We start from the raw sequence: 22,511 nt of genomic DNA on the forward strand, positions 1-22,511 counted from the left end.
AGTCTGCATTCTTATAGAGCCCAAAACCACCAGCCCAAGGATGGCACCATACACCATGGTCTGGGCTGTCCTCCATCCATCACTGATTAAGAAAATGTCCTACAGGCTGAGGCTTGCCTCTGGCTCAGTCTTATGGAGGCATTTTTCTCAATTGGAGTTCCCTCCTCTCAGATGACACTAGCCTGTGTTAAGCTGATATAAAATTAGTTGGCACAGCTATGGTTAAAGGTCAATCCTAAGAAAAGTTCTCACAGCTGTGAAATGGATTCAAACAGCTTCCACACTTACATATCGTGGCTTAATTTCACAAAATATAAGGTTGTGAGTAAAAATTTCAAATTCAAGTATTATGTATCTACATCTAATAGAAGGTCTGTGTCCTCAGCTAATAGTCGTCTGTAGATGCTTCACATTGTCTCATCATTATACGTGGCCACCTTTTAGGTAAGTTAGGATTCTATACAAATCAGGTTAAACTAGAATAATGGGTGGGAAACTCAGGCTTTGGAGAGACACACACTACTGGCTAACAAAATTTTCCCCAGGGGACCCACAAGGACCCAGGAAGTCACTCCTGGCCTGGAGCACTGAGCAGATTTTGGGCCCCAGCTCTTACCCCAGTAGTTACACCCACTGCACAAAGTTCTGATACAACCAAGATAATAGGAAAGAAGGGCTCCAGTCAGAGACAGTGCAGGTATCACTAAGTAGATCCAGATGGCAAAAGGCAAGCACAAGAACATAAGCATCAGCAACCCAGGAACTAGGCATTATTAGAACCTAGTTCTCCCACACAAGAAAGTCCTGAATTCCCCATATTACTAGGAAAGCAAGATTCAGATTTAAAATCACTTCTAATGATGATGGTAGAGGACTTTAAGAAGTACATAAATAACACTCTCAAAGAATTTGAGGCGAACACAGGTAAACAGGTAGAAACCCTTAAAGTGGAAACACAAAAATCCCTTAAAGAATTACAAGAGAACACAACTAAACAGGTGAAGGAATTGAACAAAAACATCCAGGACATAGAAATGGAAGTAGAAACAATAAAGAAATCACAAATGGAGACTATCCTGGAGATGGAAAACCTAGGAAAGAAATCAGGAGTCATAGACACAAACATCACCAACAGAATACAAGAGATAGAAGAGAATCTCAGGTGCAGAAGATACCATAAAAAATATTGACACAACTGTCAAAGAAAACGCAAAATGCAAAAAGTTCTTAATCAAAAACATCCAGGAAATCCAGGACACAATGAGGAGACCAAACCTAAGGCTAATAGGTATAGATGAGAGTGAAGATTCCAAACTTAAAGGGCCAATAAATATCTTCAACAAAATTATAGAAGAAAACTTCCCTAATCTAAAGAATGAGATGCCTATAAACATACAAGAAGCCTATAGAACACCAAACAGACTAGACCAGAAAATAAATACCTCTTGTCACATAATAATCAAAACACCAAGTGCACAAAACAAAGAAAGAATATTAAATGCAGTCAGGGAAAAAGACCAACTAACATATAAGGCAGACCTAACAGAATTACCCCAGACTTCTCACCAGACACTATAAAAGCTAGAAGATGCTAGACAAATGTCATACAGACCCTAAGAAAACACAAATGCTAGCCCAGGCTACTATACCCAGCAAAACTCTCAATCACCATAGATGGAGAAACCAAGATATTCCATGACAAAACCAAATTTATACAATATCTTTCCACAAACCCAGCATTACAAAGGATAATAGCAAGAAAGCTGCAATACAAGGAAGGAAATTATATCCTAGAAAGAGCAAGAAAGTAATCCTCTTCCAACAAATCCAAAAGAAGATAGCCACACAAAGATAATTTCACCTCTAATAACAAAAATAACAGGAAGCAACAATCACTGCTCCTTAATATCTCTTAACATCAATAGACTCAATTCCCCAATTAAAAGACATAGGCTAATGGACTGGATACATAAACAGGACCCAGCATTTTGCTGCATACAGGAACCCCGCCTCAGTGACAAAGACAGACTCTACCTTAGAGTAAAAGGTTGGAAAACAAATTTTCAATCAACTGGCCCTAAGAAACAAGCTGGAATAGCCATTCTAAAATCTCCAGCCCAAGGACACAAAGGGAGGGACTCAGGGCTCCACCTGTATAGGTAGTTGAGGGTGGCCTTGCCAGGCATCAGAAGAAGTGGACAGCCTTGGTACCTGAAAGTTTGGATTCCTTAGTCTTGGGGAATTTCAAGAGCAGGGAGGTGGGAATGAGAGGATGGTGGGAGCACACCCTCATAGTAACTGGAGGAGGGGGGATGGGGTAAGGAGTTAGGCATCAGTGGAAGTGGACGGCCTTGGTGCCTGAAAATTTTGATTCCCTAGTGTTGGGGAATTTGAGAGCAGGGAGGCAAAAATGGGAGGATGGTGGGAGCAAACCCTCATAGAAACTGCCAGAATATATGGATTAGACATGACAGAGGCAGGCCACCAGAAGACTAGATTCCAGAATTCAAACAAAAAATTATCTTGATACTAAAATTTGTTTTGAGAACTGTATATTGCAGAATACACAGCCTTGGTGTATCTACTCATCAAGTGAGCTGAGCAGACCTGCTTGAACCTCCGATGTCCTGGAATTCCAGCTGCATGCAGTAAAGACACACATGTCAGAGGATTATCAATTTACTCTTCCCCCTGGCCCTCTTCTAATATCTCAACACCCATAATCAGCTTGAAGAAGTTAATGAAGAGTTGGCACCCCTATTCCCTAGGCTTGGAGACTGAGGTGGTTAATATTGGGCTGTCTTTCTAGGGAAAAGTAGTGGTTTTGTTGGAACAGGGAGGATTAGTTAGGATTTATTGCATAGCCCTAACCTATTTGTAGAAATATGTATAATTGTTATTTTTTATGTATAATTGTTATTAAGATGAAGTTATAATTTCTTAAATGGTACAAATTTACTTTGATTTCAAATTTAAGGTTTTCATTGGTATGAGCTTCTTATTGATATAAAAGTGAGGTTAATATTGTTACTCTCATAGGCATTATGCCTATATACCAGATTTAGGAATACAAGGCTAGACCCAGGCCTTCTTTAACTTTTTTAACTGATTCAAGATAGTTAGCCTGTGAGTTAAGGGCCTATAGCAAATTAATGGCTCTGAGTTTATTGTTAGGGTGTTTTCTATATTTTATTTAGAAATAGCTGAGAGGAGTTAACAGATAACAGTTCAGATTGCCTTACATGGATAGTTGGTTTTCAAAACATCAGAAGTCCACAGAATTGACATTACAAACATTTCTGTATTAATGTTCATTTTGATTAGAGACCTGTCTGCTCCTGACAGCTCCCTGTCTTTGATTCTAAGAAGAAATCGAGCATCTTTGGAGTTATTCCAGTTGTGGTGAGACAGCCACCAGGTAAGAATTGCCTTTTTCCATCTATAGACAAATCACTGTCCAGAAAAGGACACACTTGCGGAATAGTTGACTGATTATATCTGCCAAGACAGAGTAATTAGCCCTTAATAATTCTGCATCACTCAGTCTGCCAGATGATTCTAGGCCAGAAGGCTGAAGATCAGATGCTCCAACGTTTTGTAGTATAGGGACTGTCCAGGTGTTCGTCATTCTCTATAACTTGACTAAGTTTTAGAAGCTATGCTTTGTGCTTCCCACAATTTCAGTTAACTCAGTCATTCTGGATTTCTAACGGGGTTGAAGTCTTACAGTCTCATAGCCAATCCTTGCTATTTACTTTGAGAGAAAAGATTTGAGAGGATAGTTTTCAGTTGACATTCATTCTAAAGCCAAGAAAAAAAGCCAGTTCAGAACTAAGTCTTTTAGTTAGGAGGGATGATAGAGGTTCTGTTTAGTCAACAAAATGATGGACTGGGCATTAGGTCTATTTTGCACCTTACTGACACAACTTGGTATAGTTATGCTCTAATTGTATTTTAAGAGAAAAGTTTTATTTTAACAGGAAGGGTGATATGTAGGAGGAGCTAAGGTGGGAGGAGTAACGAGAGAAGGAGCTAGGTGACAAGAGGAGGGGGGAACATGGAGGCGAATGTTCGAATGTCTCTGCCAGTCAAAGATAGTTGATATATCTAGATTGGGTATTGGGTTACACTTTTAATTGTATGGGCATCTTGTTATTGAGCATTACCAAACTTAAAAAGCCTTTGATTAACATTAAAAAATAGTATAAAAGCAAAAAGGAGAAGCAGGGATGGGATAGGGGTTTTCTAGGGAGGAGAAATGGGGAAACAAGATGGCATCTGAAATGTAAATAAAATATCCAATAAAGAAAAAAAAGTTTAAAAAAATAAAAATAAATTATTTTCAGATTCACACATTAAAAAACAAACAAACAAACAAAACCCCCAAAAAACCAAACAACTTTCCCCAGGGAAATACAATACACAAGTCTACTTACCCCAGATGGGGAACTGACACTAGATTAAAATGCAGATACCACCAAGGTGCAGTTTAGTAAACCAAGGAGTGTTAAGAGGGTTACTCACCAGAGTAGAAATGAGGAAAAGACAGCTGCATTACCAAAGCCCACCACAGTGTGGGTGACAACTCACAAAGCCTAGGACCTGGAGCACACTACACACACAACCTGCAGGCAGCTCAACAGGTTAGAGAGTGTCTGTTTGGGGGGGTGGGGGGGAGGGGCCGTAGTTGATCTAAATCTGAGTCTGCCTTGTGGCTTTGCTCCTGAGAGCCTGCAGTTCAGCTCAGCTGAGTCTTGGCAAATTGACTTATCTGAGAAACCTGTTTACAGCTCAGCTTTCTTCGGTTTGAGATTTCTCTGCATTTATTGCTTACTCTGGCAGGAAGGGGCCCAGTGAATCTGATCAGTTTTAGGGACTTCCTGAAGCCATTTTCAGCTGTTAACCTTCTTCTGAATATTTTTATTTGTTTTGTTTGTTTGTTTGTTTGTTTTTTTGAGAGTGGAATGTTTTAATCTGGGAGTAAACTGTTACAGAACCCACTCTTTCTCTCTGCCCCCCACCCCCTGTGATTATACCACGCCTGGAGTACAAATGGACATGTTTGTAGAATTTGTCAGAACTTATCAGAATTTATTGAATAAGTCCATAAGTTACGGTTTTGTGTGTGTGTGTTGTTGTTGTTTGGTTGTTTTGGGCTGCAATTTAGTACTGAATTCTCTTGCTAGTTAGCAACCACAGATTATTTTAATCCAAAGTTAATTACTAATAGTAACTTAGAGCATATATTTCTCTACACACACTTATCAAATCCCACCACACCATTACATAATGATTACAAAAGGGTAACGAAAATATCCTAGAGGTCAGTGACAACTCCTGGTGGCAGAGGCAGAGAGCTGGGGCACACAGAAAACAGCCACAGGGTTCAGCTGAGCTTCCAAGGCTCAGGGCATTGGGAAGAGAATCCAGCAATGCAGTGTTATGAAATAGAATGCAGCTGTGTGGGGCGGGGTGGGGCAAGGGAGTGTCTTTGGCAGGCCCATGCCAAGGTGTGCCTCTGGGATGCAACAGATCTGGTGTGAAAAAGAGGTTTATTGCAGAAAGGGAGAGGAGTCAGGGCCTGGGAAAGGAATGGAGGTAGACAGACAGGAACAGAGCCATGAAGGCAGAGAGAGGGGGCAGAGAGACAAGGGGGTGGGGTGCCAGCAGAGAACAGATCCAGGGGACACAGGGAACACGTGGAGAGAGAGAAAGAAAGCAAGCAGGTCCTTTTATTCACGGTGCATGGCTGTTGCACCCGGAGGCTACCAGGTGATGTCTGCAGGTCAGGTCTTAAGCAATGGCTAAGTCCCTGAGGGCAAGCCATCGGAATCACCGATTTAACAGATAGAAGGTTGGAATTTCACATGTGTCACTGTCATAGTCAGGGTTACTACTGCTGTGAGAAAACACCAAGAGCAAAGCAACCGTGGAGGGAAAGGTTTATTTCAAGCACGCTTCCAAACCACACTGCTCACCATTGAAGGAAATCAGGACGGAAACTCATACAGGAGGAACCTGGAGGCAGGAGCTGAAAAAGAGGCTATGGAGAGGTGCTACTTACTGAATCGCTCCTTCTGGCTTGCTCAGCCTGCTTTCTTATAGAACCCAAGACCACCAGCCTGGGGATGGCACCACCCACAATGGCACAAGGTGTGGTCCAGATCAAAGTTGGATCTTCCTACCTCAAAAGATCTGGATTAAAGGGATATCTTCTGCCCTCTAAGATCTGGATTCGAAGTGGGTCTTCCTCCTTGGAACAAACAAGGGAGTCTCCATCAAATTCCTCCCCTTGGAACTCAGGGAAAAGGAGGAGAAAAGAATGTAAAACCCAGAGGGGATGGAGGACACCAGGAGAATAAAGTCCATTAAACAAACTGAGCAAAGCTCAGATGAACTCAGACTGAGGCAGCAAGCACGGGGTCTGCCTTAGGTCTTCCATATATACTACAGCTTTCAGTGTATATGGGTAGTTTGCAGTGTGTGGACCAGATTCTTGTGCCATCGTCTCTAGGAGTCTTTTCCTTTTGTTGCTTTGCCTTGTTTTGTCTTATTATATTGTCTAATATTGTGTTTTTAAAAAGTGGCTTTTCCCGCTTCAAATGATTTAGTTAAGAAAAACAGCCCTCACAGGTATGTTCAGCCATTTGGTTCATTCCAGATGTAGTCAAGGTAACAAACAAGAATAGCCATCACAAGCCCACCCCTTGTCAACTTGACACACAATGATATCCCCTCATGCCATGTTTAATTTCCAAATGTCAACGATAACCATGTCATAATTACACCTAACATGATAGGACTATCCCGCATACAAATGCAAATGGATTATAAGTTTAGAATAGGTGGCAATGTCCCTTGACAGGCACTCTTTTAGGATCTCCAACTTAAATAGGATATCCACTGATATTCTCTGAGTTGGTGTTATATTACATGGTGAATAAATCATAGAAAGAAAACACAAATATCTGTATAGACACATTAAGAAAATATGACAAAACATGAATGTCAATTATAATCCTTGTTTCTACAACTGGTTACACGCCCTTAGCTGGTATTTATAATTGTTTTCCTCCACTTTCCATTTTGTATTCCCTCCTTGGCACTTTTCCTCAGGAGTGACCTATAGCTTCATTCCTGACATGTTTGTGCTCTTTGTCATCCTGTCTGGATTAGGTTGTCGTAGTTTTTGATTGACTTTAATCACAGGACATGTTAGTACCAAGAGACACTCTAATGGATCATTTATACTCCAGACATATTCTTTCATAATTCTTCTCTAATGTGGAGAAGCAATTTAATTTCCCCCTGGTAATCCAAATCAATCACCCCTCCTAACACTGTTATTCCCCATTTAGCCTGTTGTTGGCTTAAGGGCATCAGAAGCTCAAAGTGGCCTGAGGGAAGTCTGAACTTCTAGTTCAGTGGAATGTTTGGTTTGGGTCCTGGAAGAGTACACCACAATCTGGAACCAAAACTTCTAGGCTAGCAGAAATTAAGGTTATTAGAAGAGGAAAGAGAAATTTTCCTAGCGGGTCACTAGGGTGTTAGTGAGTCGAACTATTCCATTTTCTATTTCTTGATTCTTGGACCTGTGGATCCTGGTGTGATGGTTTGATTTGATTATGCTCAGCCCAGGGAGTGACACTGTTAGAAGGTGTGGCCCTGTTGGAATCTGTGTGTCACTGTGGGTGTGGGCTTTAAGACCCTCATCCTTGTTGAGGACTGCACTGCCCCACACTTCGGGGCTACTATGTTGCTGTCCACACTGCCCCATGCTTTGGGGCTAAGTGCTCTGGTCAAGAGAGAGAGTGGGGATGGAGGGGCAAGAGATGCGAAGAATGGAGACAAGACAGAGTGTGTGGTCAAGTCTCGTTTACTGTCTCTCATTCACTACATCCACACCTCCTATTCACCTCTCATATAGACCTCCTATTACAAGAAAATCCTGGGTATTTATAAGCACAAGCAGGAGAACACAGGTGAAGACATTTTACCACATGCACCATGCAGCTGGGGTCACTAAACAGCAAAACAAGCTACGTGGGATAAACAAGATGTTTGTCAGAGTGTGCTCAGCTGTTGTAGGCTGTTGAAAAACAAGTCTCTATCAGGGTATATGGTTTGAGATGGCTGCAAAGATGATCTAGCTGCTTTCTGCTAAAAGTCGGCTCCCAACACATCCTAGCTTCCTGGAAGGCAGTATTCTGCTAGCAGCCTTCAGAGAAGATGTAGAATTCTACTCTCAGCTCCTCCTGCATCATTCTTGCCTGGATGCTGCCATGTTCCTGACTTGGTGATAGTGGACTGAACCTCTGAACCTGTAAGCCAGCCCCAATTCAAAATTGTCCTTATAAGAGTTGCCTTGGTCATGGTGTCTGTTCACAGCAGTAAAACCCTAACTAAGACACCTGGCTCTTGGAGAAAACATACCATGTATGATTGGGACACTGATTCAAAGTATATACAACCTTTTGGAGAACCTTGTCCCAGCCCTCTAGGATGATGTCACCTAACTAGGGTTGTAATTATATCTTCGAAAGGCCATTTTCCCTTTCGATCATGCCAGCTGCTTCAAGATGGTGGGGAATATAGTAAGACAAGTGGACTCCATGATCACTGAATAAGGCATTCTGTAAATTCATGGATGGTGGTTTTGGCAGAAGCATTATATGCAGGGAAGGCAAATCTATACGCAGAATAAGTACTTACTCCAGTAATGACAAAGCATCATCCTTTCCATGGAGGAAGTGGTCCAACCTACCACCAGGTCAGTGGTGTTATATCTGGGGCTCAGTGTTGGTCTTTGGTGTTGGCAGAAGTGGCACTCAGCAGTAGCTGTAGCCATGTCAGCCTTGGTGAGTAGAAGTCCATGCCATTGATCACATACATAATCGCTGTCTCTGCCATCATGGCACCATTGTTCATGGGCCCATTGGGCAATGACAAGAATGGCTGAGCAAAGAGGCTGTCTACAGAATGGGCTACCCTATCTACTTGCTTCTTGAACTCCTCTTCAGCTGAAGTCACCTTTTGGTGAGCATTTACACAGGACACAAAGTCTCTTTGCCCATTTGGAGAGATCTATCGACATACTTCGTTCCCAGATGTCTTTCTCACCAAATTTCCAATCATGCTCTTTACAAGTCTCTGACATCCAGCCAACCATTGTCTCTGCACTGGCCAGATAAGAGCATTAAAAGGCGATACGGTAGGAACCATCACCCCTGCGTCTTCCAACTGCTTGATGGTGGTGCTAATTTTTGCAGTTTCTCCTGGAATAAAATACTGTTTTCTGATTCACTATTTTCCCTGGCAGAGGCAACTCTAAAGGCTTCCATTTCGCCTTTCCAACCACAATAGCCCTTGTTTCATCAGTCAAAAAAAAAAAAAAAAAAAAAAAGAATTCTGACTTCTGAGTATATTTATTCCAATTATATATTCTGGAGAAATAACCACAGGATGACCCACTGGACCTACTATGAGTCAGACTTCTCCAGAAACTCCATTCATCACTTGATCTTCCTAAGCTCCTACTTTAATTGGAGGGACACAATGTTTTGGGGTGTCTCTTGGAATCAGCATCAGTTGGGAACCAGTATCCAATGGACCCTGTGCTGAGCATTATGTATGGGTCAGGCCATATGGACATTGCTCTGTCTATGCTGTCTGACTACGATCACATTGCTTCTGGAAAGTCAGTGCTGCCCCCTGGCCTCTGCTACCTCAGAAGCCAATTAAACCCACTGCATTTAGTTCATCTAAGTGAGCAGCTGTGTGTCTCAACCCTAAGGCTGACAATGAAGCTCTTCAAATGTGCCGGTGCCCCTCTCACAATTTTGCAGCTAAAAGGATAACTGAAGGACATGTCTCTCGGACCTTCCCACTGTGAAAGGTTAGGTTTTACGTGGTTACCCACTCTAGTATTGCAATTTCCCGGAACTTTACAACCCCTTCATCAACATTAAGCCAACGGATATTGGGCAACCCCAACTCCCTTTTAGAAGACCATCTTTCAACAAATGCTTCAGCCAACTATTCCGATGTTTGACACCCTTGTTAACTGTGCAAGCTTCCATATCAAACTTAGACTCCCCATTCAGTGCACCTGTATCAATAAACTCAGCCTAATCCAGTTTTAAGTTCCTTCTACCATTGTCTCAGCCCCTTAGAATTCATTCCCAGAATTCTACCTGACTGGTTAGCTAACTCATTAAGCTTTTTAGCAGGGTAGCACACCTCCTCATGGACTATTCCTTTTTTTCTCCCCTGTAGGAGCCTGCTTAGCCTTGTCTGGTTATTCTTCTGTCCCAGTTATTGTTCTGTTACTATGACTAGACACCATGGCAAAGGCAACTCTTACAAAATAAGGCATTTAATTGGAGGCTTACCTACAGTCTTAGTCCATAATCATCAGGCAGGGAGCATGCACACAGGCAGGTATGATGCAGAAGTAGCTAAGAGTTAATCTTGATCTGTAAGGAGAGGGGGTTGGGTGGGGGAGAAGAAGCAAAAGAGAGACAGGGTCTTATGGGTTTTTCGAAACCTCAAAGCTCCCCCCCCCCCATACAGCTCCTCCAACAAGGCCACACCTACTCCAAAAGGCTGCAGTCTCCAATCCTTCTAATCCTTCCAAAGAGTGCTACTTCCTGGTGACTAAGCATTTAACTATATGAGTCTGTGGGGACTATTCCTATCCAACTCCCCACACCTGCCTTCTCTCTTTTCTTTGGTTCGATGAGCAATAAAGCATTTCCAATATTCCTTTATCAGCTGCTACTTGCTGAGCAGGCTCTATGTGCTCTGTGGGGGTGCCAGTTTTTTTTTTTAAAAAAGATTTACTCATTTTTTAATATATATATTTGAATACACTGTTGCTGTCTTCAGACACACCAAAATTTGTAATGGATACCAGATTCCACTACAAATGGTTGTGAGCCACCATGTGGTTGCTGGGAATTGAACTCAGGACCTCTGGAAGAGCAGCCATTGCTCTTAACCGCTGAGCCAGCTCTCCAGGCATTTTTCTAATGTATGATTTCACTTTCACTTCTAAATAAATTGCCCACCCAGGCCCCCTAGCTCTTGGCCATTAAGCTGGTTTCTTCTGTTTTCTAGCTTCTAATATGGGGCTCTTGTGAATTTCAACATCTCTATAGTTAAAAAAAAAAAATCTGTAAAGAGCAACCAAGAACAGACAGCAAGGACAAGGGAGACAGCAAGGACAAGGACAGGGATAACTGCAAGGGAGAGCTGCAGGGCAGGATTGCATTGGCTCTTTAAATCCCCGATTTCCAAGACCCACTCCCGTTCATTTAGCCATCCCCAACCAGGCCCACTTTTAAAGTTCTCTCGTCCTTGTGGGCTAATTTCAGGGCTGGGATGACTCATAACCACGAGGAGGAGAAAAGCCCCGAGTATTTGTTAAACCTGTAGCCTCATTTTATAGGTCTAGTGTATACAGGGGCGAAAGAAAAGCCTCTCCCGAGCCTTCTACAGGAACCTAGCCATTCTAACAGAAGGCAAGATACTCCCGGAGCTCTCTGATAGCCCGTGGGAACACGGGGTGCCAGGCGGTCCCCACCCCTGACCACAGGATGCGGTGACTGTTGGCTGGTGGTGTGTGTAAACCTAGCTCAAGGTCTAGGGAGAGGGAGCAATTCTGGCCTGGAGCCGGGCTCTGGGGGAGGGCGTGACTGCGGTTTCAGCACTGAGACTGGCTCGCTGGTTCCCAGTTCACAAAGCAGCGATTTACCCCAGGGAAGAGAGCTCTGGAGAGCTTGGAGGTGGCTCCCAGTGCAAGCAGGTGTACAGCGCAAGACTGCTGCAACTGGAAGGTTCCCCGGGATGGGGGGTAGGGATGGGGGTTAGGACGCGCGCTGATCCCAGTTTCCATGGCAACCCCAGGGCGCCAGCATTGTGGGCTCTCGCTTAGGGGCTCCCGATTGCAGCCGGAAGTGACGCGTTCACCTGCCGAGCTGGGCGGGGCGCAGAGGTGCCTTCGCTGCTGCCACCGCCGGGAGCCAGTCGGGAGTGTACCAGGCTCTGGAAAAACCAGGGCTCCCAGCTGAGAGCCTTTACCTGCAAGCCACGACCCGACAGCTCTCATGGCGCTTCTACTGTGCTTCGTGCTCTTGTGCGGGGTGGCGGGTGAGTTGCAGCACCTCTCGGTCCCAATCCCTTGCGCTCCCAGCTCGCGGCCTCCCGGGAACAATGGGGCGTGGGGGGAGGGGGCGGCTCAATTTGGGGGCGCTGCTGCGGTGGTGGCGGGTGGGTACCCATGCACGGGGTGATCTGCCCGGGCCACGCGCGCCAGCCGGAGGAATGCATCCGTCCCCGGGAGACGCGCAGGGGGCGTGAGGCGTCTGGGAGGCAGCGGAGCGGGGACCCGATCGTCCGGTGGCGGTGGAAGCTCACCGAGCGGCGTGTGGGGCGCGCCTCCAGGGCAGCTTACCCTGGGGACCACTTTGCTTTATCTGCCCTTGTCTGTTTCCCGCGTCTGCCTGGGTGTTGTGTGCTGCCAGCCTTCCTTGATTTCCAAGCTGCGGGCTGCGAGTTTTTAGGTAACCGGGTAGTCCAAGCCGGGGAGGCTGAATTACAAACGCCATTATTTGAGAGAAGACTGAGACGCTCGGTGTCAGTCGTCTTAGCTACCTCTAGGAAAGAAGCACCGAAGCTGCTGGTTTTGAGTCTCAAAGATCGGGCTAGCTCCACCGAGCAGCCTCGAGACGAGGTATTAGGAAACGACGATCTGAAATCAGTGTTGGGGAGGAGTTACCGGGGGTTTGTAATAAGTTGATTTTTTTTTTTTTTTTTTGGTATGATGATTGACGTTCAGGTGGTGAGATCTATGGTGTGAGAAATCCGCCTAGTACATCTCTCAGCTGCAGAGTGTCTTTTTCGGGGAAACAAGGAATTTTTTTTTTTTTTTTTAATGCCTGGACCCCAGAACGCATAAGCATTTTAACACTTAGAAATTAATCTTTTTCTAAGTGTGTTTTTAACAAGTCGGTCTCATTTCTTATGCTAAGCATTTGGAGGAATTTTAAAACCAAACGAGTCATAAAAAAGATTGTACACGTTCAACTCAAGGAGGCACGCACACATAGGGTAAGGGTAACCTCCTAAGATGGTCGGTTAGGGTCCCGCGAGTTGGGAAGGTTGGATCCGTGATACGTGGTGGCATCTACTGGGACATCTCCCTGCTTCCTGCTGAAATGTTAATTCCATTGTTGGAAGCCACAGCTGTGAACATTACTCATGGGATCAACATTCTATTAACAAGTCTAATCTGTGGATCTGAGGCTACCATACCACCTCCACCCTTTTTTTTTTTTTTTTTTTTTTTTTTTTATACAAATTTTTTAGGCTTGGCTGACATTTAGAAAGTAAGTATTCTGGAAAACAGGAAGGGTCGTTGAACCAGTCTACTTGGTGAATCCCACCCTTGTTTGGTAAAACCGAAGTTTCGTACATCCAAAGCAGAAACTGGAGAAATGAAGGATGCAGGAGACTGACCTATCTTCCTCTCTTTTTTTCTTGTGAAACAATGTTTTTTTCTCTTCTGAAATACCTCTCTGGTAGTCACTCTTTCCATTAAGGCTATTTTAATACACTTAGCCATTCAGATCATATAGTGTGCATTAGCGCGCAGCGAACATACCATCGAACAAATGTTGTCATCCAAACAGGACGACTATTTTCACTCCAGTTTTTCTGCTTAAGAACTCAAATTTCCCAGTGGAGCCCCCCTGCCCCCAACAAACCAACCAACAAACAAATAAAATAAATCCAAAGCTCAAAATTCAAAATGCCTCAGAAACCAAACTGATGTATGACTTTGAGTATTTTTGTGGAGCTGGCCCTTGGTGTAGCGGTGAGAAATCGCCACCAGTGCTATAACACAGGTTGACTCCTTCTGTTTGCAAAATAAGGTTTCCTCATTAAACACCGCATTGCTATAGACTGCCTTTGCAAGTTTTAAGGAGTTTTATATTATGTCCTGGATGCTGATGGGACTCTTGGGGTATGGTTATTGCCTCTGTAGTTCACAGTCATAAGATTAGGAGCAACAGTGGAGCTGTAAAATGTAGGTAGTAGTAAAATCAAACCTTTGATTAAACAGTTATTAAGCACAACCCCCTCCGTTCCCCCCACATTGCCAGCCTGTCTGGCCTCCATTTTATGTTGGAACGTGACCTTGAACACGGCTCCGTTTCCCTCTTTCCCTTTCTTGAGCTAGGATTAGGAACTTAGTTCGCCTAGTTTACCGACTGAGCTACACACATCCCCCAGCTGTAAGTGCTACTTTTTCTAATGGCTAGTGTTTTTTTCTTAAGAGTCTCTATGGGCCAAGTCTTGTCTGGAACTCAGATGTGTAGACTGATTTAGCAACAGTGTTCCTTCAGCCTCTCCCTGCTGCTTGCTGGGTTTACAGGTGGACTTCCCACACCTGACTCCACGGGCCGTCTCTACATCCTTTTAAATCTCTCAAGCAACACTCTCCAAGGTGTGGATTAGAGTCATCACTATTGTATGAGTGGAGAAACTGAGGCATGGAGCAGTGTGCAAATTAACGTTCAACAGCTACACTCATTGTGCTGTCACGGTGAGATTATACCTTTGAAACAGCCACTTTTCTTTTTGATTGCCTGTAATTGACATCCTCCGATCTGCCGCCGGTCACCCGCCACTTAGGAAGAACCTGCTGTCGGTTTGACCTTGTGTCAGGTATTGAAGGCTTTTATGACTTAGCCTTTTAATTTCATGGTCTTGGTTGAGTGCTTTTGAGTCACTTTGAGGAGTCCAAAACTTTTCCACACTTAGGACACTGTTGGAAACTAATCTGCCTGAATGAACCCCATGTACCTCAAGTTTTATTCTCAGAGAGAGTCTCAGGTAGACCAAGCTGACCTCTACCTAAGGATGAGCCTTGAATTTCTGATTCTCCTGCTTCTGCTTCCCAAGTAGTGGGATTATAGATATGGATGCACCACCATGCTTGGCCCGCACCAGCCATTAATCCCAGCAATCAGGAAGCAGAGACAGGTGAATCTCTGAGTTCAAGGCCAGCCTGATCTATTTAGTGAGTTTCAGGACAGCCACAGGTATGTAGAAAGACCTCTCAAAAACCAAACCATTGGAACATAGACAACCTACCGGGTCAGTTTCCGAAGATAACTGACTTCTAGCAGCCTCTAGCTGCCAAAGCTCCTTAGCTGGGGTGAGGTTTTATGCAGGTCCTTCCTGTTACTGGCTTTCACTCTTCCAATGTGAATAAAACTTAGAACCAAAATCCAGACTCCCTCACTCACTAGCCATGTGATGGTGGCCAAGCCCTCAGTATACATCAATTTGTTTGTGTGTCCAAAATAGATGTACCAAGGAAGGGATTGAGAAGGTGGTGGTGGTCAAAGGATGCATTGTCTCCATTGGGTCAGAGGAATAAGTTTAAGAGATCTCTTCCTGAACATGTTGACCATAGTTAATAACAGTCTTGAAAACTGCTGATATTTTAACTGTTCTTACCAAAAAAAAAAAAAAAGGTATGAGGTAATTGTCTATTAACTTGGCTTGATACTGTCATTCCAGAGGGCACTGGTATGTGCATTCCTCCACCCGTCCTCCTCTCTTCTCTGCTCCCTCCCATCCACCTCTGGCTCTCTCTCATTAAGTCACTTGCACTATTACGTAGGTAGGCTGATCTGATGGTCATCCTCTTGTCTCCACTTCCTGAATGCTGAGGTGGTGGGATTCTGGAAGTCAGCCTCCACAGCACGAGCTCGTGGTCCTGCCCTAACCTCTCCACCGAAGTCACGGAAGGTAAAGTGTGTCCTTCCCAGCCGGCTGACTTGTCCTTACCCACTTTCTATATCAGCTGTCCCATGGTTTGGCACGTAGTCCCTTTTACCATCCCTGTCCTAAACTGGGGTGACCTCATCTAGCATCACTGGAACCCTCAACTTGTTGATACAACATGAAAATGACTTCCAGTTCAGCTCACTTTGGATTCTGAACCACTACTATTTTCTTTTCTTTCCTTCCTTCCTTTTCTACCTCTCCTTTTCCTTTTTGTTCTTTTTTTTTTAAAAAAAAAATAATTATTTACATTTCAGATGTTATCCCCCTTCTTGGTTTCCCTTCTGTAAACCCCCTATCCCGTGCTCCTTTCTCCCTGCTTCTCTGAGAGGGCTCCCCCACTTCCCCTTCTTTTTCTCACCCCACTCCTGACTCAATTTTTCTTTTATTCTTTCTGACGTCTCTGTTGCTAGGTGGGCTAGCCTGAAATGTATCCTGTAGCCCAGGCTGGCTTTGAACTCATGGTCATCTTTCTGTCTCAGCCCCCCAGGAGCAGGAATTACAGGCATAAGCCACCACACGTGCTTAAGATACTATTTGACTGTCTGACAGGCCTTTGTCATCTGAGTACCTTAGATGTTCCACGTTCCTAAGTAAACGTTCCCATTAATTAATAGATCAAAGATCCATTCATTCAAGTATTTGTGGCTCACTCACTATACACGATGCTGTGTGCTGGGTGCCTCTATAATAATAGTGTATGACATTGCAAACATGTATTCACAAAGATGTGCGAATCTGCAGTAAAGGGGATATGATGTTTCTTGGGAATGGAAAGCTCAGTGGATATAAAAAATGTAACAAATACTGCTTGGAACTTATTGCATATGACTCAGTGACTCATAAGATGGCTCAGGGTGGGGCCTGAGGGTTGTTTTTTTTTTTTTTTAAATGTTAACTAGTGACATATGATGTCACTGCTGACTAGGCTTAGTGGAAAAGATGTAAAGGCTGTTTTGAGAGCTTGGCAGAAAATGGTAGGTTGGTCAAGTTAGCCCCTCACACCCATGACCCTGACTGAGAAGCTGTGAGGGTTGTAAAAGTTCTCGAATGGTAATGGCTTGGTCTGAGCAGGAGTGGTCCCTGGAGACGGGCTGCACAGCAATGCTGGCCTTCCCCTTGGGTCTTCGGCCTCTGTGCTGGGTGATGTGAAAGGTACTGCCTGGTTCCTTGTGGGAGGGGCAGTAGCCGGAGAGCAGCGGTACAGCTTCAGGCTTGATTTTTGTGGTGATGTCACAATCTGTGGGGGGGGATAAAGAAAAGTGCAAAGTTTGTTTGTTTGTTTGTTTGTTTGTTTTTTAAGATTTATTCTGCCGGGCAGTGGTGGCGCACACCTTTAATCCAGCAGAGGCAGACAGATTTCTGAGTTCGAGGTCAGCCTGGTCTACAGAGTGAGTTCCAGGACAGCCAGGGCTACACAGACAAACCCTGTCTCGAAAAACCAAAAAAAAAAAAAAAAAAAAAAAAAAGATGTATTTATTCTATGTATATGAGTCTGTGGCGGTCCATCAGATACACCAGAAGAAGGCAGTCGGATCCTGTTGAGGATGGTTGTGAGCTACCATGTGGTTGTTGGGACTTGAACTCAGGACCTCTGGGAGAGCAGTCAGTGCTCTTAGGTGCAGTTTTAAGGAGGAGGCAATGAACTTTAACAAATTTGTCTTCTACATATTTCATTATTTTGACTTTATGTGGATAAGTTCTTTTTGCCTGTAAGTTATATGTGTATATACCAATGCCTGGTGCCTGGGGTGGCCAAAAGAAAGTGTCAGGTCCCTTAGAACTGGAGTTACTGTGTGCCACTGTGTGGGTTCTTGTTCCCGGAACCCAGATCCTCTGCAAGAGCAAGTGCTCTTACCCTCTGAGCCATCTCTGCAGCCTTTGACCAGTGTCTTAAGCCCATGAGAGGGGATGAAAAACCAAAAACCAAAACCAAAACCCCATGCAGTGGTGAGATTTAAAAATAAATAAATACTAAGTAAATAACTGATCCCAGGAGAGAGGCAAAGACCAGCAATCCTGAAACTGGGGAAGGATGCTGAGGGGTGTCAGCCATGAGTAACAGCTAAGGGGGGCGTGTAAGGCTGAGGGAAGCATCAGTCTGGAATAGGCAGCACGAGATTCGAACATGGAAGCAAGAAGGACCGCTGTGGAGGGCTACACAAGGTGAGGTTGTCCTAAAGCCACACAGAGCAATGATGCCGGCCTACTGCCAGCAAACGATTATGCAACTGGGGTCAGTGGATTCCACCAGGCTGTTATCTGTAGTAGTGAGAGGAAAGCCGGGTTTTAGCATGTCGACTGGGCCTCGGCTTAGTGGAAAATAGAAACTGGACTTTGACCACTGAACCCTAATTCCAAACCAGAAAGAAGCAAGCAGATCTTGCCTTTTCTCGCTCCAGATTGAAAAAAATCTCAAAAACCTCGTTATTCGAACGTTGTTCCTCCGGCAGAGGTACTATTGAATCCTCTGGTTGCTCAGGGATGGCCATCCTATCTCATCTCTAACTTCTGGACCTTATCAGTGTTAAGCAGATTCCTCTGTATGTCTTCAACCCCGTATTTCTCCCTCATTGTTGTCTTTTTTTCCTATCTTAACCAAATCTTTTGAAGCCCACTGCCCACATTTACTGACTCAATTGTCTCTTCCCATGTCACATTCCTTCCTTGAAACTGGCAGTTAGTTACCTCTGACTAAATCACACCTCCAGCCTCTTAAATCCCTTGGCAGTAATACCCTTGTTGGGGCTACAGAGTTCGCTCATTGCCTAAAAGCAGTGGTTGCTCTTTTAGAAGACTCAGGTTCAAGTCCCAGCACCTATATGAGGGCTCACAACAATTTGTAACTCTAGTCTAGGGGAGGGTCTAACACCCTCTTTAGGCGCTAAGGGCACAGGAGGCTTGGGGTGCACAGACATGTAATGCAGGAAAACAGCCACATATATAAAAATGAAAATAAAGAACCTTATTAAACAGCATTCTCCTCTTGAACTGTTTCTTACTTCCCACACTGATAATCAGTCTCTTTCCCATCTCTTTGTTAATGTCTTCCTTCACCTCGGCATGCTGTGCTCAGATTCCTACTCCGACCCTAAGTGCTAATTTCTCGAGCTTTGCGCTTTGAGTGAAATTCCCAGTCGTGTCCGTTCTGCCTCTGGTCTATGTCACTCACAACCTTGTCCCATCGTACCACACCAGTCCCTTGCTGTCTCCACTGAGACTTCACACTTCACGGAACACTATTCCTTCTGACATGAAAGTCTGTTTCTCAGTCACACACACACACACAAAATCTCAGGCAGAACTGTGGGGGATTTGACTTGACTCTCTCAATATGCTCACAACCTGCTCTAAGACATCTAAGACATCTGTGTCTCTCCAGCCATGAGCGGTTCAGGTCTTAATATCAGTACTATGTTAACCTTGTTGACTTAACTCTACATCTGGCCTTGTTCAGGTGAAGTTTTCCTTGTGCCCCAGGCCCAGGTATGCCCTTTAATACCAGGCACACCTTGTGTAATTGGTTTTCTCAGGAGATGGTTCTTTTCTAAGATAAGGAACTGTGTATACCCTCCCGGCTTACACTGACACTGTGCATATTCATTGGATAGCCACATCTAGAAGGGAGAGTGTTTGAAGGTCAGAGATGGTGTGTTGGCTGTCTTGAAAAAGGCTGGGCTGTGTCTAACCAACTGGCCAGCTCTGTGGCAGCTGGGTGCTCAGAAACGGAAGGGGTCTGTTTCCACTCCAGCGCAAACTTTAGTATTCTGTTTCTACTCGTTCTTGTCCTCCACTGGTTTCCACGTTTCCCCAGTCAGCGCCCAAGCCACCAGGTGAGAACCGATCCTTCTGTGAGTCAATCAAGGAACTGTTTCAGCTGGGGATTTTGACTGTTCATTCAGTGGTCAACAAATCACGCATGTGAACTCTGAAATAATTATTGGAGGCAGGCAGGAAACAAGTGGCGTCTAACCAGAATGACCTTAGAGCCTTGGCTTCCTGGTTTTCATCTGACTTACACTCTTTAAGAAAATAAAAATAATAGTGTAAAGCAAGTGGTTCTCAACCTGTGGGTCACAACCCCTGTGGGAGTCACACGTCAGATATCTACATTACGATTCATGACAGTGGCAAACTTGCAGTTATGAAGTAGCAGCTAAATAATTTTGGGGTTGTGGGTCACCATAACATAAGGCACTGTATTAAAGGGTTGCAGCATTAGGAAGGTTGAGAACCAGTGCTCTAAAATGATTGGAAGATGGTTGGTTTTCCCTTTGAGCTGGAGAGGAGCAGAGGCAGGAAAGTGGTTGGCTTGTCAGCATGAGGATCTGAGTTCAGTTACCTAACTTATATAAAAAGTCAGATGTATAAGCACACCATAGCATCAGTAATAGTGTCAGGCCTTGGGGCCTCCCCTTGAGCTGGATCCCAATTTGATTCTGTCATTAGACTTCCTTTCCCTCAGGCCCGTCTCCATTTTTGTCCCTGCAGTTCTTTCAGACAGGAACAATTCTGGGTCAAGAGAGTTTGACTGTGTGATGGCAACCCCATCCCTCCACTTGATGCCCTGTCTTTTACTGGAGGTGGACTCTACAAGTTCCTTCTCTGCACTGTAGGGCATTTCCTCTAAGGTTTCTCCGTTTGAGTCCTGAGAGTTTCTCACCTCCCAGGTCTGTGGTACATTCTAGAGGGGTCCCCCCTTCCCCAACCTCCTACCTCCCGAAGCCCGTTGCAACAAGCAGCTGAAAGAGTCAGATGCAAATATTTGCACCCAACCAATGGACAGAAGCTGCTGTCCCCTGTGGTTGAGTTAGGGAAAAGCTGGAAGAAGCTGAGGAGGAGGATGACCTTGTAGGAGAACCAGCAGTCTCAATTAACCTGGACCCCTGAGATCTCTCAAACACTGGATCGCCAACCAGGCAGCATACACCAGCTGATGTGAGGCCCCCAACACGTATACAGCAGAGGACTGCTGGGTCCCAGGTCTGGATTTAGTCAGAGAAGATGCACCTAACCCTCAAGAGACTTGAGGCCCCAGGGAGTAGGGAGGTCTGGTGGGGTGGGGACATCCTCTTGGAGATGGGGTGGGGGAGCAGGGGGCGGGGGGAGGTATGGGATGGGGAACAGTCAGAGGGTGGACCCAGAAGGGGAATCGGAGCATTGACGAGGCTAGGACTGGGGATCTCTGTAGCTCCTTGGCTGGCCTAGCCTACTTACTTCATGAGTTCCCAGGCCAGAGACTGTCTAAAAAAAAAAAAAAAAAAAAAAGTTAATGTTCATGGTATCTTGTGAATGAGACCTGAGGTTGTCTTTTGATCCACCCCCCCATACATGTATACCTGTGCACACATAGACACATATGAACATGTAGTTCAAAAGATGTTTTATTTTTCCATATTTACTGTGTCTTGGTTTGTATCTCAGTCTGGGTGAGAACTAGGGACCCTTAGGTTTCTCCTTTCCTGAAGATGGGATTACAGGAATCCTACCTCTGGAGTTACTGTTTCCTAGACACTAGAGAATAAAGAGGCGTGACCTTTCCGAGTCCTTTCTTTTCTAAATTTCTAAATTTGGTTTGAAATTACAGCTGGAGGAATGTGAGCAGTGTAGGTGGTCCCCTTGGCACTGCAGCAGGGCGGTGATAGTATTTCTTCAGAAACCTTCTTTGGAGACTTTGTTATTCATATTTTTCTGCAGATTCACTTTTCCTAACCCATTAGCCGACTTCTGGGTAATGGGGGACAAAGTGAAACATGGTTTCCATTTATTTAGTAACAGCAGGTGATTATTTGAGGAGGCCAAGAGGGTAAGAAGGTATCTCCTCCGCTTTCCCACTTGTGCCTCCGGAGCTTTTCTCCACTTTATTGTCTCACCCAGTTGGATTTGGAACAGGGCTTAGCTAGTTTAGAGTCCATAAAGGCCTCACCTAGAGTCAGCAGTGTTCACAGTTGATTGTAATGGACAGGCTGCTCCGAGAAGAAGACGACTGTTTTCTGCTCTGTTGCAGGAAGGTGATAGGAAAAGACAGGAAAACCATGGTGATCTGTCTTTTGAAGGGTGTATTATGTAAGACCCGTGTCAGGATTCAGTGTTTGCTCTTTAGTATTTGAGAAAAAGGCCTGACACAGTTCAATGAACTAACATGTACATTACTACAGAAAAACAATTCTCTTGGAAACAAGTCAGTTTCCTGCATGTGATGTTAGATTACTAGAAGGGAGGACACTGCTGGATACTGTTGCATCTTCGGAAGATACAGGGATACTTTTCCCAATGAGCTTTCTAGGATTCCCGGATTCCTAAAGAACTTTTGACTGCACAGATGAACTTTTCTCAAGGACTCCTAAGGGCTATTTCGAAGCAGTGAGACAAATATGATAAGTTATATCTTTGCCAAAGTCCTTAGATGGGTTACTGCCACCAGTGTTTTCAGACTTACCAGTAAAGAAAGTTCTGAACTTGAAAACCAGGAAAGTTCCTATGTTTTTGGACTAGACATAAACTTTTCACCTTGTTTTGAACAGAGTAGTGTTGCAATAAGAAGCGAGAAGACTTTAACTTGTTCATTGCAAACAGAATCAGTTAAAACCAATCTTGAGTGAGTTAAGTCTGAGATAGGAAAGTGAATATAGCCCATTGGTTTTGGTCTGTCT

The 22,511-nt window shown here is 44.4% G+C and overlaps 1 protein-coding gene across 2 annotated transcripts in view; it reads left to right on the forward strand.

Annotated features, from left to right (window-relative positions):
• Positions 1-11,964: 11,964 nt before the first annotated feature.
• Cxadr (CXADR cell adhesion molecule) overlaps positions 11,965-22,511 on the forward strand; it is a 48,200-nt gene continuing 37,653 nt past the window's right edge. The window contains exon 1 of one of the 2 annotated variants that reach the window (XM_034515172.2): positions 11,965-12,150. In XM_034515172.2, coding sequence (XP_034371063.1) covers positions 12,108-12,150 — 43 coding nt within the window. In that variant the 5' untranslated portion in view covers positions 11,965-12,107. The remainder of the gene's footprint in view (positions 12,151-22,511) is intronic. The other variant, XM_034515173.2, reaches the window with a different exon arrangement.

The sequence above is a fragment of the Arvicanthis niloticus genome, chromosome 12 (genome assembly GCF_011762505.2).
Source record: "Arvicanthis niloticus isolate mArvNil1 chromosome 12, mArvNil1.pat.X, whole genome shotgun sequence".
In the NCBI taxonomy this organism is placed as follows: domain Eukaryota; kingdom Metazoa; phylum Chordata; class Mammalia; order Rodentia; family Muridae; genus Arvicanthis; species Arvicanthis niloticus.